The sequence below is a fragment of the Aythya marila genome, assembly GCF_965140915.1.
Source record: "Aythya marila genome assembly, chromosome: 4".
In the NCBI taxonomy this organism is placed as follows: domain Eukaryota; kingdom Metazoa; phylum Chordata; class Aves; order Anseriformes; family Anatidae; genus Aythya; species Aythya marila.
In genome coordinates, this window is record NC_139045.1 from 12,036,526 (window position 1) to 12,053,959 (window position 17,434).

General features: G+C 40.4%; 1 protein-coding gene across 2 annotated transcripts in view; it reads left to right on the forward strand.

The window, feature by feature from the left end:
• Positions 1-17,382, forward strand: part of TNKS (tankyrase) — a gene marked incomplete at its 5' end in the record, with an annotated part of 102,437 nt that extends 85,055 nt beyond the window's left edge. The window contains 10 exons of one of the 2 annotated variants that reach the window (XM_082759659.1): positions 1,167-1,355; positions 2,750-3,023; positions 3,661-3,743; positions 5,728-5,848; positions 6,474-6,571; positions 7,997-8,071; positions 9,301-9,406; positions 10,251-10,437; positions 11,133-11,289; positions 12,341-17,382. In XM_082759659.1, the coding sequence (XP_082615785.1) occupies positions 1,167-1,355; positions 2,750-3,023; positions 3,661-3,743; positions 5,728-5,848; positions 6,474-6,571; positions 7,997-8,071; positions 9,301-9,406; positions 10,251-10,437; positions 11,133-11,289; positions 12,341-12,427 (1,377 nt within the window). In that variant the 3' untranslated portion in view covers positions 12,428-17,382. The remainder of the gene's footprint in view (positions 1-1,166; positions 1,356-2,749; positions 3,024-3,660; positions 3,744-5,727; positions 5,849-6,473; positions 6,572-7,996; positions 8,072-9,300; positions 9,407-10,250; positions 10,438-11,132; positions 11,290-12,340) is intronic. The other variant, XM_082759660.1, reaches the window with a different exon arrangement.
• Between the last annotated feature and the right edge of the window lie 52 nt (positions 17,383-17,434).

A 17,434-nucleotide genomic window follows, 5' to 3' on the forward strand; every position in this document is an offset into this window, starting at 1 on the left:
CACATGGCAATATTAGATTGATTCAAGCTGACAATCATACAAAAAAACATAATGCCCATCTCATTTGGTTGCCTTACTTTTTGTAGGAAAAGCTAATGAGGCTGTTTTGATGCTCTTCTGTGTGATTTTCCTGTGGTGCCCCACACTTCTGAGCTGTCATCAGCCCATTCAGATCTCTTTCATGGGAGGTAGAGAGGAGAAGAGTGCTGGTTTCAGACGTTCGTTGCTGGCAGGTTTCACAGACTAAACCTTTTCCTCATCAAGTATTTTCTCTTCAGTTCTCCCACCTGGTGCTTCATTCAGCACGTCCTTCAATAGGGTTTCATGTCATGTGGCAGAGAAGACACAGGAACGGCGATTGCTTTAAAAGTCTGGAAGACAGGAAAAATAACGTCAGCAGTCTTTTCAAACCACAGTTATTCAGAGAGCAAGCTTTTTCCTGGAGCTGCTGAGAGTCACTTAATTGCTGTTGAGAGGGAGAATGAAATCCATTGGCAAAAGTATTTGTGCTTCTGCATACAAGTTGCATGTTTCATGCTCCTACCCACTCGCTCTGACTACCTGCTTTTTTTTTTTTTTTTCTAAGCTATATTCCACAAGTAATTTTAGTGGTCAAAGAGAGAAAAACAATATTCTTCATTTTTCTGTTTACTTATTCCAACACAGGAAACTTCAGAGATGGATATTGAAGGAAGCGTGAGGTTGTAAGATCATTACTTTTATAGCCTCTGTAAAAGTCCCCTTACAACATACTGAGTTTTATCAATTACATTTCTCTCACAAAATATGATTTGAGAAATGACAAGTTTGTGTTGCCTTGGATGGGTTCAAGGTCCTGCAAGAAAGACAGTTCAATAAAGCTCTGCATGCAAACATCTAAGTGGTGGCTCAGCAGTATCCCACATTGGTGTTTAGAGCTTCTAGAGTTGTATCACAAATGTTGCAGCACCATAAATTTGTGTTTCCAGTTCAAATCTCTACAAACGTTTTGAAAGCTAAGTCTATAGTTGTTATGCTGGGTAATGTATCGGGTCTGATCCTGCAGCTGGCACGTCCTGCTTAGCATGTACTTTGGGTGATTCAGCACAAATGTAATTCTGTGCCTCTGCTTGATCCCGTATGTTTTATCAGTGTCGTGTTGATTAAGGTGCTCTTGTGTTTTCTAGCATGTGGATATTGCAGCATTGTTGATCAAATACAATACGTGTGTAAATGCAACAGATAAGTGGGCGTTCACACCACTGCATGAAGCAGCCCAAAAAGGAAGGACGCAGCTCTGTGCTCTGCTGTTAGCTCATGGAGCAGATCCAACCATGAAGAACCAAGAGGGTCAGACACCACTCGACCTGGCTACAGTAAGTTCTCCTTGGAGTGCTGGCTGCAGACTACTCTGGCTGATTTGCTCTGCAGATTAAATGGATTTCTGTGCCTCCACGGCATCAGTGCTCCTCAGTTTTCACTGTGTTGAGGTAGAAGGGAATGAACATTGCCAGGATGTGTGTGTTTGTGATTTCTTTTACCCACAGGTCCAGTCTGTTTTCTTTAGCTGAGCCTTTAACATGGTTTGAGACTTAAGGTTCACTCCTGGGATCTCTTTTCTCGTTGCTAGAAGTAAAGCTATCTGAAATGTCCCCAGTGATAGTCAGTCTGTGTACTGTTTGTAATAATTTCTTTGAACCCAGAAGGAAAATGAGATGAGGCAGAATGGGGTCATTTAGAGGATGATTATGTTCAGTGCCTGCATATTACCTCCGTTCTTTTTTTTTAAAGAACTCCAAAACAACATCCTAAGATTTGTGGGTGGCTGTCAAACCTTTCCTAAAACTGGCACCCAAAATTTTCTTGTTAGTGGTGGCAGTGGCAGCTGGTTAGAAAGCCTAGTAAGGTTGTGTGAATTTGTATGTCCCAGCATAAACATTATTAATGGAATCGATGCTGCAACCAAATTGGATGCTGTGGCCAGTTCATGTGCAAGAATCTTTTAAAGGATGTTGATTCATTTAGGTGGAGTTCAAGGTAAATCCTCCAGAATAATCTGAGCTCTGGGAAATTTGCTTTGTGATGAGAGATACAGGAAACCTATTTGATTTCTCTGTGGGAAAGTGAAGGTATTCTTAATCATGTGCTGTGAGGACCTGCAGAGAGGAAATTCCTGAAGAATGAGGGTCCGGCTTAATGTAGTCAACAAAGACATTTTGCAATCCAATTTTAGCCAAGTTTATACTTGTCCTGTAGCCCCTGTCTTTTTTTGTTTGTTTATTTGTTTAAACACTGTAAGAGGTTATTGTAGCAAATAATACATTGCTATAATATTCTATGGGAGCAGTGGAGTTTTTCCATGGAAATTTTGAGCCAGTGCAAAATGCTTGACCAGTAATTGAGACCAACAGAGAAATTGAGGTGGTGTTGCACAGCCTAGGTTGCAGAGGATTTCCGATGAAGTTGCTGCATTGCTATTCCTGGCTTTAACACCTGTGAAGTCACTCTGCCAGAAGGGAAATTAGATGAACTTTCTTACTCAGATTTAGAAATGGAGAACGCAATTCACATGTCTGAGCAATGAATCAGAATGTTCTTGCAGCCATCAATTCGCATGTTACAAAAATTGGCAATTTTATTTTTAACTGGGGGAACAGAGTGATCAATTTAAAAAAAAATAAAAAAAAGAAGAAGAAGAAAAAACTCTTTGCAGAGGTCAGTGACCTGTGGTATAACAGCACCTCACGTTGAATGATTTTGTGTTTTTCAGGCTGATGATATCCGAGCTTTGCTGATAGATGCGATGCCTCCAGAAGCTTTGCCTACGTGCTTTAAGCCTCAAGCTACTGTTGTTAGTGCCTCCCTGATCTCACCGGCATCTACACCATCCTGCCTCTCTGCTGCCAGCAGTATAGATAACCTCACTGGGCCACTGGCAGAACTAGCAGTAGGAGGGCCATCAAATGCTGGTGATGGAGCGGCAGGAACTGAAAGGAAGGAGGGAGAAGGTGCATTTGCTGCTGGACAACTTTGCATTGCCAGAAGTACAGTAGTTTAGATTCACAACAGCTCTTGCTCTATCTGAAAAGTATTTCTGATTAGCCAGAAAATACTTCACCGCCTGAACTGTTGTCCATGTTGTAAAGTGTCTGATGCTTGTTCTGTTTTCGTGTGCTCTGTCAGGAACGTTGTTGGCTATTCATCTGTTTGCTATTGGTGGTTAGATCTGAGTACAAAGGCAGGTCTTATTAGGTCCCCAGATGTATGTTGTTGATTTCATCCAGAAAATCCAAGGAAAATTAATTTAATGACAGAATTATGATTGTGAAAGCTGGGGGATTTCATTAGGGCTTTTTTAAACCTTCTGATTAGTAATCTAGAATACGTGATCTGGCTGATTACATATAGCAAAAATACACCCAGTCTTCCTTTCCTTCTCCTTGCAATATGTACCTCTGCCACAGATCATTTGTGCTTTTTAATATTTCATTCTGAGGGAGGGAATAGTGATGAGCTTTGCCCAGACGTTTCACCCAATGGAAGTGATTTATTTCTTATTGACACAGAAAAGTTAATTGCACAAAAAATCAGACTGGAATTTTAGGAAAAAGTGATGGTTTATTTGTTTGTTTATTTGAATTCGGGCGGTTGGGATAAAATGACTTGTTTTTCTTATTACAGTTTCTGGTCTTGACATGAACATCACCCAGTTCCTGAAAAGCCTGGGTCTTGAACACCTTCGGGACATCTTTGAGACAGAACAGGTAAGTGGCAAGTGTTTTTTGTGTTTTAAAGATAGACTAAGCTAATAAATAAACCTTATCCCTAATTTAAAAAGAATTGGCAAATGCTTTTCAATGAAGTAGAGATAAAAATCTCTGAGGCTGTTTGATTCAGGTATCAGCGGTTTTCACTTTCTTGAAAAAAAGATGACTGCCAGTTTCTCAAGGTTACATTGCTTTAAGGTATTTGAGGCCTATTCTTATGTGCTGTTTCTTAGATTTAATTCAGTTCAGTAGATTTTTTGTGTGAACAAGATGGACGGACACTGTAGAAGTGAAAGGTACAAGTGCAGCAGACTGGATTTGATGGTGTGTTTTTTCTCAGGCCTCTGCTGCTAATCTTTCATGATGGGTCAGGAAACAAATATTTGAAATGTAATGTGTTGCTTACAGAAAAATCTCCAAATGTTCCCATGAGATCTTACAGAGGTATCTCCCCTAAGTGAACGTGTTGTTATAATACTTTTTTGTTATACTTAAATAAAAGGACCTACGCTGCAACTTAGAACTGCATATTTTAAGAAACAAACCAACCTCAAAACAACTGTATTATACTCGTTTTGTTATTTTTCACACATTTCTCTTGCCATGCTGCTTTTGTCCTACTTTTGTTTCCTTTACTCCTAACCTGTTTTTAAGATCTTGCCCTGCTAGTAAGATTTAATAATGCAATCAGATTCATCATTTTGAAACTGTTTAGCTCCTCTTGTAGGTTTTTCTTTCTGGTGAAAGTAAGCTTATCATCCCAAGCACTGCACTACCTTTATGTACACCTCAACTTGGCTCTAGCCTAACATCCATATTGGGTCTGTGGTGGTGCTGTCTAATACCTGTGTGTTTTCTGTATTTTTTTTTAATGTTCTGCATGTGATGAATGTCTTCAGAGGCTTTTCCACAGCAATCTCATTAGAGGTGTTTCTGCTCAGTTGGACAGGTGCTTAGGGTAGCTGTAATTCCTTGCTTGAATTGCTTTCCTTTCGATTAGTGATACTCAGTTTGTAGTGTTGATGTCTGCAAGTCCAGTAGTGCTAACAATCTACCTGCTTTTGAACCAAGTTGTATGGGTTCCCATTATCTGCTGAGCTTCCAATCCCAGTTTAGTGTGTAAATTTGGAAGTAGACTTTATACAGTTATCTCCTTCACGTTAAATCTTTTCATGTTTCACAGAATCACCTTGGCACAGAATTGCTTTTTAGCAATAAAAACATGTATTTCACCTAGTGATTATTTCCTTCTCTTTTTTTAACTTAAAAAAAAAAAAAAAGTTTATCTAACAGCACATTTTAGTACCTTTCTGTTTCCATCAGTAATCTCCGTGACCTTGACCTTTAACACCGTGTATATTACAACAGAATAGTCATGCCTGTCCTCACAACACTACTTCCCAGAGTAGTGGAATACTTGAGCATGACTTGGCATGGCAGACTCACTGGCTTAATGCACATGTGGGTATATATACACACAGTAACAGTGTACACTATAGCACACTGATATGAAACACGTTTAACATTTATTAGTAAACATATAGAATACTTGTTTCTGTTTGTGTAGTGAAAATTTTGAACTACACAAGAAGGTGAGACCTTGAATGCTTCAGAAATATTCTCGTGATTTGACTTGTCCTAGCACCTCCATGCATCCTGTTTCTACATAAGCAAAAATGCTTTTAACAAGCTCCTGTGAAAACCATCTCTTGTTAATTGCTGTAAGAGAAATAAAAGTTCTACAAAAATTTGGGCTGGAGCTGCTTTGTATGGTCTTGTGATAGGGAGAGGCTTGCCAGAAGGTGGCAGCAATAAGGAGAGCAGTAAAACATAATATATATATATATACATATATATATACATGTATATACACACTGTCTTGGTTGAAGCATGAATACACTCTGTTTTCTGAACTGATGTATCCTTAGCCTTGGGAATCAGACAGGTGATTGGTGATTTTTGTGGTCTTTCACCTTTTCAGATAACCCTGGATGTGTTGGCAGACATGGGACACGAGGAGCTTAAAGAAATAGGGATTAATGCCTATGGACACCGCCACAAATTGATTAAAGGTGTGGAGAGACTTCTAGGAGGCCAGCAAGGTAAATATGATGCTTTCACTTGTTAGTCTAGTTGTAGCATAGAACAGGCTTCCAGCAGTCATCTTCTGTAAATGGAGGCTTCAGTACCAGGAACTGAAAGAATCTGGGTTTGGGAAAAATATACTTGCTGATACGCCTGATGGTTTGGTGGCTTGTGACAGATAAAGAGTATATTGGGTTGATAAAGGATGGAGTGACTGCTTGCCTTCCCAGAGAATGGACACCTCTGAGGGAGCTGTGGAAGCTGTGACCATTTGCAGGGACCCTGTTTGACCAAGGATTGGGTTGAATTGCCCTACATACCTACCCACAGACTGGCTGTATCCTGAAGCACGGGCTTGATGGATTTCTTTGCTGCCCCATACTTCTCGGATGCTTCTCTCGAAAACACAGAGGAAAATCCAGTTGTCAGACATGCATTTTCCTTCTCTGTTTTAAGATTTTTTTTTTTGCTGCTAGCAAAAGTGCTTTATCTTTTCAGGGTTATGTTTCTGCTTTGTGCTTATTTTGCATTTCCTGCTATATTGGGGTTATATAAGCAGAAAAATGATGATGCTGGACAGAAAAAAGTCTAGTATTGTTTTCTCCTGATGATTTTTACTCCTTTAATTTCTTCTCTTTGTAGGCACCAATCCTTATTTAACTTTCCACTGCGTGAGTCAGGGGACCATTCTCCTTGACCTTGCTCCTGATGATAAGGAGTATCAGTCCGTTGAAGAGGAGGTATTGAAAATATCTTTCTTAGTGGCATTTTTCTCTTCACCTAATCCTTAGAGCTAAAGCATGCAACACATGTTGAAAGTGATAAAATATGTTTTGGTGAATTGCATAGATCTGACATGGAGTTTAGAGCATTTTTGTTTGTTTGTTTTAATTTATACCGATTATGGATTTTTTTTTGCTGTTTCTTGCCTTTTTCTTTCTTTTTTTTTTTTTTTAATAAGCGGTGTGGTTGCTCACTTACTGCTATCATAATTTTGCTTTGTTCATGTTGTGTTTTGGGTGTCATCTCATAGCTAAGGTTTCCACAGTTCGCCAGAGAAAGGCAGGCTGTGGGTGAAGACTGTGGGAGATGAAGGCTTCACAAGCTTCTAGGAATTCTCTGTGCTCAGGCTCTGTCTGCAGACAGACTGAACAAGCTTTTTTTTTCTGGTCTCAGTGGTTTACTTAACCTGTAACACAGATAAACATCTCTTGGGTAATTGAGAGTTGACTATAATTTTATCCACCCCCCTGCACACTTTTATTTAAGTAAAAGCAGCTACCATTTTGAAAGAAAAAGCATAACAGAAAAGAGAATTTCTGAAGAGTTGTGTTTGAAGGAAACATTTTATTGTGCATTCATTGTTTATGTGTAGTGTTCCTACATTGTAACATGGAAACGTTTGGAGTTTTTTTAAAAAGTCTGGATGCTCAGGGTTGCTGCCATCTTACCATGGAATATTTTTCATTAGTAACTCTGCAATCTGGAGTCTGTGCAGATTTTTAGTGTAAATGTGTCTGACAGAAAGTGTCATGTGTTTACCAGAGTAAATTGCGATGTTTATTTGAGTTGTTACTAAAGGTTGTTGCTGTAACTATAAATACTTCTGGAAAAAAAAAAATTAAAACTGTTGAAATTCTCGGGAGCTGCTATTGACATCAGAAAATTTACAGTGCAAGCCTTTTCCTACCACTAAGAAATAGAGACTGTACACTAGAAGCAATGAATATTAACCCTAGAACATAAACACTAGACACTGTGCAGTAGAAACATTTGGTATTACTTCAAAATGATCATCTTGTATGTGCATTACTTTCTAATTTTCTTCCAATCTAAAGGAGGTTTAGATTAGGTTTCCATTTGTATCTGATTTTGATAGGAAGTGCCAATATTCTTCTCTTTCCTATCTAGATTACAATTATACAATCTTTTTAATAGAAACATCCAACTTCTCAGACAATATTGTGGAATTGTGTAGTGTGTTGACTGCCTGAGAAATAAGGGAGTATCTCAGTTTAAAATTGATGTCTTTTTTTGACACCTTTTATCTTATTTTCAACCAAGATAGTCTGTTGCTGCCAGTAACATATTAAGATACTGCATGAATATCTTGCCTTGCTGGCAAGCGTTGTGTGCCAAACATTCAGTTATGTTTATTTATGTAGATGCAAAGCACAATCCGGGAGCACAGGGATGGTGGAAATGCTGGCGGGATCTTCAACAGGTACAATGTCATCAGGGTAAGTTTGGAAGCCTCCTACTTCTATTTAGTAAAATAAGTTGGAACTTATGCAGGCACACAGAATCGGATCAGCCTTTTATATTTGAAGTTCTTTGTTAATATAATATTCAGATAAAGAGCTAAAGCAAGCACCAAGTACTTAAATGACTGATTGTGTGCTTGGCACATGGAGTGAGGAAGAAGCGTCCTCGTGCTGTTAAAGGAGCCTGACGAAATGATACTGAAGATAAAAACGCTGAAGAACCTAACTTACGTTTCACAGCTCGATTTAATTTTAGTCTATCACTCCTGTATTTGACTTTGCAGCATGGATTTTTTCCCAGGCTATCTTTTACTTCCTTTTTAAAGTATGTTTTGGGGTAGGGAGAAAGGATGAATATGACTTTTTACTAAGAGTTCCTATCACCCTTGTGTTACTTTGGATCTCAGCACATCCTTCCTTGCACCTTCCAACTAGAAAAATACCTGTTTGCAAGCACTGGTATCTCAGAAAACGGAGTGTAAGCGTTCGAAGGGGAAAGTACACTCTTGGATTCCTTTTTTCTTTTTTTTTTTTTCCTTTTTGCTGTGCTCTGGGGGGAAGTGAGGGGAAATCAGAACAGAAAGCTCCCAAGCTCCAGGAAATCCTTGCTACATAGCTGTTTGAAAAGTGAGCTTGTACTGAGCTTTTGCAACTTAGCACATGAGATCATACATCCTGACTTTGAAACAAGTTCTGTCCACCCTGCTCCCAGTCCTTTACAAAAAACACAGTGATATTAGAGCATATGGCTGAAACTATATTTCAAGATAAATTGAACATCTTGAAATATAGTTTCCAATATTCACACTTCTCCTTTCCTCAAGAGTTGTCATTTCATGAACATTAAACCTAAACCAGCCAGCCAGCCTCAAAAAGCTATCTCAGTTCAACAGAGGCTAACGCAGGGAGGGAAGAATTGCAGGCGTTCTGCAGTTCTTGGTGGTATTACATGCTCTGAGGGGTGAAGCCCGAAAGCCTTCCTTAAACCTGACAACTGAAGCTGCAATTCACAATAGATTGAACATCTGAGCATGCGTTGCTGACTTGGTTTAAAGATTTTAGCCTAATATGCAGAACAGATGTTGTTTTTTCTCATACCATTCATGTATCTTACTGAGAGTTTCCCTGTAGAATTTCTGCAAATTCTGTGAAACTTTACTTCGTTTCATTTCAATCGTATGCTTAGACCTGTTGTACCACTGCAGATTCAAAAAGTCGTGAACAAGAAGCTGCGGGAGAGATTCTGTCACAGACAGAAGGAGGTCTCAGAAGAGAATCACAACCACCACAACGAGCGCATGTTGTTTCATGGTAATGAAGTGATATCTGTTTGTACGTGCTGGTATTAAAAGAAAAAAAAAAGGTAGAACCATACAAGAACCAACTGGCAATGTTGATGCAGCTGTTCACCATCCTGTACAGTAATTGTATTGCTACATTCATAATGCAAGGGTGAGGGGTGGTAGAGGCAGTCTGTGTGATTACTGCAATCCCAAAAGGCACACACACACACACAAAAAAAATAATTCAAAAGCAGTATCTCAGTCATTTCCATTAAAGCTGCTGGTAACTACTGGGAGGATGATACATTGCTGGGAGAAAGACAGTATCATCTAAAAGAGAGAAGCACCACACAGTAAAATACATTTTACCCTGGCATTTCAGGCCGTTGTTTGGGAAAGGAATCAAAACTAACCATGAGTTTGAGCAATGTGTTCTCTAGAACCATCTAGAGTGCCTGCAAATGACAGCTGCCTGAGAGTCCTCCTGCCCTAGATCCTTCTCTAATTCTGTGCAGGAAACTGTTTTTGTGTATGATTGCCCTGATAAACTTGCCCCATCTTAGTGAGTACTGACTGATGGAGAAGATGTGCACTGGCAAGATAAATGGTGCTGAAATTTGAGGTGGGGGGGGAAGTCACTTAATGAGGTCTGTAAAATGAGTAAGACATGAGTCACACGTGGTATTTTGGTATATAACAGTAAATCCCACACATCACTGCATCCTGCTGGGTATCGCCTCCTTCCAGCTGACTGGGTACACTTTCCGGTATTTAATGGTCTATTTGAGGCAGAAAAAGCTCCTCTTGACATAGAGTCCAGTATTACTACTTAACAAATATTGAGTGATAACACATCCTTTTGTGTATTCTAGGGTCTCCTTTTATTAATGCAATAATTCACAAAGGATTTGATGAAAGACATGCATACATCGGAGGAATGTTTGGAGCTGGGATTTACTTTGCAGAGAACTCCTCAAAAAGCAACCAATACGTGTACGGGATAGGGGGAGGCACAGGCTGTCCCACACACAAAGACAGGTCCTGTTACATCTGCCACAGGTATGTCTCCAGCAGGGTTCCCTATAGGTAACTCTGGCTGTCCTGTTCTTTATGATCCTGACACAGGATGATTTGCAGGAAAAAAATAGCTACTTGAGCTAGGTCATGGCAGGAAAAATACAGCTTTCCATTTGTCAAGGCCAGGGAAAGAAAAGAAAGATGTAAATGCAAGTCCCACAGAAAGGTCAAAGTGAGTGTAAATCAAAGTGAATTGCGGCTCAGGAAAGAGGCTTGAAATATCAATTTTGGAAATGAAGACTCAGGCAAAAAGAGCAATTAAAGTCCAGGCACTCTCAGAAGAAAAAAGCAGTGCAAAGTGGATCGGATAATTTTGAAGGTGGTGACCAGGACTTAATCACAGCTTTGTTTTATTTTGTACTGAAGTAGATCAATGTGCTCTTTGACACACTTGTCCTCATCCTACTGCTTTGAACACAGAATTTCAGCTTCTTGCTACAGCTGTATAGAAAATGAACGAGAGCAAGCCTCATACAGCGACTAGACAAAGTGTGTGTTTTCCTTTCTGCATGTCAAGAAATAATGTTTATGGTACAGCCTTAGAACTGGCTTCTGAAATAGTTTCTACAAAAGCACTTGAGAAATTACTTGCAACAAAATAAAAGTCTGAAATCACTCTGGAAGCATACATCTCGCAGGAAGATATTTTAACGCAGTGTTTTCTTGTTTCTTTTTAGACAAATGCTCTTCTGTAGAGTGACCCTTGGGAAATCCTTCCTTCAGTTCAGTACGATGAAGATGGCTCATGCCCCTCCAGGGCACCATTCTGTTATTGGCAGGCCAAGTGTGAATGGACTTGCATATGCTGAATACGTTATCTATAGAGGAGAACAGGTAGGTGAGTTAGCAAGGACTGGGTTTGTGAAAGCGCAAAGATCTTCAGGTTGGAGAAGGGATGTGATTTATTTCTATGCTGGATGAGTTGTGTTAATTTGATTGATTGAATTTTTTCACTTAAATGCAAAAAGTAAGCAGTGAACTGTATCGAAGCAGTTGCTATGCCTTTCCACTGAGCTGCTCTGATTTACATCTGGTGGAATGGCCTAATTCCTCCTCTGCAGCACTGATAGATTCTATTAAGAGAGAGAATTTTCTTCAGTGGGCACTGAGTCTTCCATTGTATTAAACTGGCATTACTGCAGTAGCAAGAACATGTGCGTTTCTGGGGCTCTTACAGATAGCGAGTATTCTGGGCTTGTTACCTGTAGATCATAAGATCATAGAATCGTAGAGTGGTTTGTTTGAAAGGACCTTAAAGATCATATCATTCCAACCCTCCTGCCATGGGCAGGGACACCTTCCACTAGACCATATTGCTCAAAGCCCCATCCAGCCTGGCCTTAAACACTTCCAGGGGTGGAACATCCATAACTTCTCTGGGCGATCTCATCACCCTCAGAGTAAAGAATTGCTTCCTTATATCTTATCTAGATCTACCCTCTTTTAGTTTAAAGCCATTACCAGTAGAGAGAATCCTGAAGGACAGAGTTAAGGCAATCCCAGCCCCCTCTCTGGGCTTTATTTTATTTTATAATAACGTTTATTTTTTTCACAAGCAACTGAAGGTGCTCCCTGAGCTCAGTCCATCCCAGGTGCAAGACTTCACATTTGCCCTTGCTGCATTTCATGAAGCTTCTGAAATATTTAAATCTTTATTTCTAGTAGCACATTAACTATGGTGTTAACTGCATCAAGCAGTTCCCATTGTTCTCAGCACTAAGTGCTGTCTGGCTGTGAAATCACCTTTTTCTTTTGTGCTCTTTGAACATAGAGCTGATCCTTGCATTGTTCTTCCACGTAGGTCATTGTTTAATGAAATCCAAAATGTGAAGCTGCTGAGTGTACCCTTGCATAAACAATATTTTTTTTCTTGACTTATTTTCAGGCATACCCGGAATATCTTATTACGTACCAGATTGTGAAACCAGAAGCTCCCTCACAGACAGCAACAGCAGCAGAGCAAAAGACCTAGTAGCTACAGATCGCTGAAGAAGGATATGAGTTCAATCTTGGACTGGGTGGATGTGTGTTTCACAATATCAGTATCATAGAATTCTTAACCTGCAAATAAGCTGTATGTCTTTTATAAAGCATTGCTGTCTTGATGAATATGGTATGAGTAACTCTTGCATACTCGACTGCTACTGTTCCTTTTGAGGAAGGTTTACAAGAGACTGCCTTTTAATAATATATCTCAGGCTCCTAGTCTCTGCAGTTACCACGTGTAAAATAATGTTGTTTTGATCTAGACTTTGGAAACGTTGTGCAAACAGAAATCTTTTTCACAGCCATCTCACATGTTAAAATTTCAGACACTACTGTTTGGGTTATTTTATTTGCAGATAAGTTGCATTAAGCCCGTAATTTTCTTTTCAGCATGCAGCACTCATTTTATGTTTTCAAGAGATGTTAGTCAACTATTTATTTTCCTTTTGTATTCTGAAGTTGAGCCAGAACCTTCTTAAAGATATTTTGCACAAAGTCAAGTTGACGAAAACCATTAAAAATGTAATATGAATTTCATCTGAGAAGGGGCTAGGTCCAGTTCTTCAATATAGGGGTTTTTTGCACATCTCTGAGCAAACAGTACTAATGAGTGAGTGGAACTTTGGAATGGAAACAAATCGTGTCAATTTGCTGCTTTGTGTAAATTTCCTGGGGCGACCCATAGGAAGTGTTTGGAAGTGTAAAAAAACAGCTCTTGTACTTGAAAGAACTTCATGTAGCGGGTCAGTGCCCTCCCCTGGTATCTCTAAAAGAACATTTCACAAGGCTGCTATTAAGTACGTGCGGTTTGTGAAGTGTTCCCCAGTTACAGTGGCATATGGTGTCGCTGGAAGACGGGTGAAAAGTCAGAAGGTTGCATGTACAAGAACGGGTCTGGGTCTCATTCCTCTCTTTACTGAGACCTAGTAACTGGGTTTCAGACTAGTAAGGGAGAGCATTACAGCAGTTTAGTGTCACATCTGGGTGACATCAGAGTTGAACAGCTCAAGTGATTTACATTTTTTTTAAAACATGGCTTTTACATTTTGATGAGAACGTACTTAAAAAATAATAATAATAATAAGTTAGCAAGTGGATTTGTTTACAGGTGTACCAGAGAGCAAAGCTAGGATGTATTCACCCTAATCCCCTTCCATGCAAGTTCCCAGGTTTATTTTGTTGGGTAGGAGAAAGTTATTTTTAATCATAGCAGAACACCAAAAAACTTCGTAAGTCTCCCTCGTGAAGGATATAGATTTACCAAAAGTGGAGATCAATTTCTTTTTTTGAGTTGTTTTTACAACTTCAGAGAAGGTTGAAAATCAAGCCATGTTCGTTTGTTTTTTGGTTGTTTTGTTGTTGTTGTTGTTTTAAACAACCAATGTCACGTGTTTCAGTGTTGAGCACATAAGGACTGGAGATAAAATGTTCCTGTGAACAGGCTGTACATTTCCCTGTCAACCAGCACTGCTGAATAACTGATGATCCAGTTCATGCATCCAGGCTTTATCGCCCCTTAAGCAAGGAAATGACAGAATCGTGTGCTTTTAGTTTACAAAAACGTGCTCCCTGCAAGTGGGATTTGCTGACGTGTTCGGACAAAACAGACTTAAACCTGAAGAGCTTTTCACTTTCAGCTTTAAGACACAAAGTTTTCATTTTTAGCATTAAGACATTAATGTTGCAGCAAGTTATCCTCATAGAGGAATTTCACCCACTGTAAAATTAGTCATCAGATGCAGTCTGGCTACCTGCACATTGTCTGTTTGTAATATCTATAAAGAAAACCTTAGAAATAGCAATACACTAGCAGATCTTGAGCTTTGGATTTTATTTTTCTTGAGCTGGCACTGGATTTATGGTTTCCACTTCATTTTGTGACCTGATGAAATATGTAGCTTTGAAGTCCAAGCCAGGCTCTAGCCTAGATGTCCTTTTAAATCAAATATCATTGGTAAAATCGGATGCTTGTATTTTGGCTACTTGTTTAATAGTGTTAGGGTTGGAAAGATCACCACTAGGCTTTGAAGATTTGTATTCATCATTTAAGTTTGGGGTTTGTTTTTAATTTAGTTAATAATGGAGTGGGGGGATGTGCCTATCTACGCTAGGGTTTCAGATAGTGGTGTGAGTGCGTGTTGCTCACCATCCCCATTAGACATAGGTTTAAATGGTAAAAAAATTGTGCTGCTTAAGTGAGCAAAACAGTTAATGTGGGTGTGGAAGTTCAAAGCTTTACATCTTTGAAAAACAAGAACAAACCTGAAAACAAAAAAACCACCGTGCTCATCCCGGACTTTGTTCTTGTTTGTTGCTTCCTGTGTGCTAATTGAACTTCATCTGGGTTTCTTCAGGAGCCTTCAGCTTCTAGAGGATACAAATATGCTGTTCAGTATTTTTGAACTGCCAGTGTTACGTATCTGGTGTTCTGTGCAGAGTAAAGGTGCTGCGTGAGGAAATCATTTTGCAGTGGCTTTTGTTTTGTAATGGCGTGATCTCCTTTCTGTTTGTGGCCAGACACAGAGGAAAACCAGGCCTGATGAGACTGTGTGTCACAGAAGACTGTGCAGGAGCAGCGTGTGCCTCTGCTGGTGTACGTGTACCTCCTTGTAGTTCCAAACACAGTGAGGATCTGCCTGTCGGTATTAGAGTTCCCCATGAAAAACCTGATTGTGGTTTTGATGGTAGAGCTGCAGCTGGCAGACTTCTACAGTGCAGATGTTGCTGCTGCTGCTTTAGCCAAGGGAATTAACTTGAAGCCTCCTTCTTCTAGAGAATGGGATGTGGCAGGTTGCCCCGTCCCTTCCTGGGAAGGGCAGTCCACTGATAACAGGGGTGCTCTTTTGAAGCACCGGGTCACCAGTGGAGGGTCAGAGTAGGAACTGAGGATGCAAGAACACACTGGGCTGAGCCATCTCGTAGGCTTGGGAGGCTGGGCACCTCCCTCTGACTCCAGGAGGAGCTGTTACCCATGGGACATCGCCTGCTGTATGCTAGGGAAGGAGGCAGTTGTCCAGTTGATCTGTCCATGTCCTGCTGGGGAAATGCTTTGAGACATCTCTGCAGTTTGTGGCAGGACTTCTGTAGGCAAAACAGAAAAACACTTCACCATGTAGCGAGGACAGGAGGTTCTTGCTCTCCATTGCTGAAACTGTTTCCATGAGACAGAGGCATTGGGTACCTGGTGCAGGGACATTGCAGTCTGAATGCTGTCGATAAAAAGGCTGTTGGAATTAAAAACAGAATATCGTACCTTAGTAAATGGTATCTTATTTTCTCATCCTCCCATCCATATGCCAATCTTATTGTGATCCCAGCTCCGTGAATCTCTATTGTACTAGTGTCATAGTTTTGCAGCCACTATTGTTCTCTAGTCCAAGGAATGAGAATTGTTTTGTTTTTTTTTTCTGACCTCTTGTGTTTTGAATGTTTGCGTGTGACATGATCAAATTCCACTCCGTTATGCAGCAGGAATTTCTGTTGCCTGCACAATTCTGTACTTTGGTAATGGCATACCCCAAAGCAATGTTTTACACTGAAACAATAGGAAAGCCTCCCAAAATGTTCTGCGTTGCTGCCTTTGGTGGGCAGTGGGCACAGGATAGGTGTTGTGTGTGAATCTGAACAGCTTCTCGAGAAGGGCGCTTTGGCTCTGGAAACCAGCCTGCTCTAACTGCTTGTTGAAGCCATAAGCAGAGGAGATACCTGCTCCCCATGAACATGTGAAGTGCTGAGGGATGCAGACACGCTGTGCCACCGCACAGCCTGGCTGCTTAGATAGCACCAAATCCTCTCAGAAAGTCTCCTGCACCCCTGCCGTGAAGGAGCACCTCCTGTACGTGCATCACCTAGAATTGCCATGAGGGCCTACGAAGAGAAATTACCCAGGCACAGATTTTTCCAAAAGATGTGAAAAAAGGATGGGTCCCAACCTCAAAATAGGCCAATTAGTTTTAACATTGCTAACCATTCTCAGCAGCTGAAGGTCAGGAAGTGTGTGAATTTATTTTTAATGGGATTCTATGATTCTCCCTTTCCAAGCTGCTCAGAAAAAATAGCTCAGATATCTAGAAGGATGTGTATCCCAGGCATGTTTTGGTCATTGTAGGTTATGCTGCAACCCTCCTGGGTAAGAGATGGCAAAGTGTGGATTCAGTTCACTCCCAGGTGGCGAGGGACTTGGGAACCTTGGTGGACTTGAACCCTCTGATGGTCTTTGGGTAGTTAGCATGCTCTCCTCATCTTTCAGAGCACAGCGTGGCAGTGTCCCCACCAATCTGAACACATACCAGACACAAAACCTAGAGAATCAGAGGACAGCATATGCTGCTTGAAACTCCTGGAGGCAGGTAAATGAGCCCTCGAGTTGGCAGGAAACAAGAAACACAGGCAGTCCTGTTAATGCAGACCCTGGTGGCATATTACCCGACTGGCTGGGACAGATCTCCTTGTCTCACTGGACCTCTTGGTGGCAATTCCTAGTGCTGCTTCCATTGAGGTGGTTACTCATGTAGCTTGATTAGAGATCTCTATTACAAGGTAATTTTGACACTGTTTCTTCTTAACAGCCACACTACGTGCTTCAGCTTGGGAAATTGAAGTGTTTTCTTTGTTCTTCCCTTGCCAGTCCTGTGAGCTTACGCATCTTCATCGCTCCTTCTGCCAACCCCAGTGGCAGTGTACCTGGGGGTTGAGCTTTTAGACTTTTTTATATAACTTGTCTTCATAACTAGCTTTTTTTTTTTTATTATTTCCTCTCTTGGTTGCCAATTACCTGGAGCTGGGATATCATTTATTTATTTCCTCCTTTACCCTCTCTAAAAGAAGACAACGGGCAGGTTCTCAGCCTATCTACATGGTGGACCGTAGGTAACATCGTTGTAACAACTGAGTTTGAATTATAAATGTGCTTGGCTAAATGTCTGATCTGCAATACTTGTAATAGTTTAAAACTCAATAAATACATTTTTAACAGTTGCTCTGTAAAAGCTGA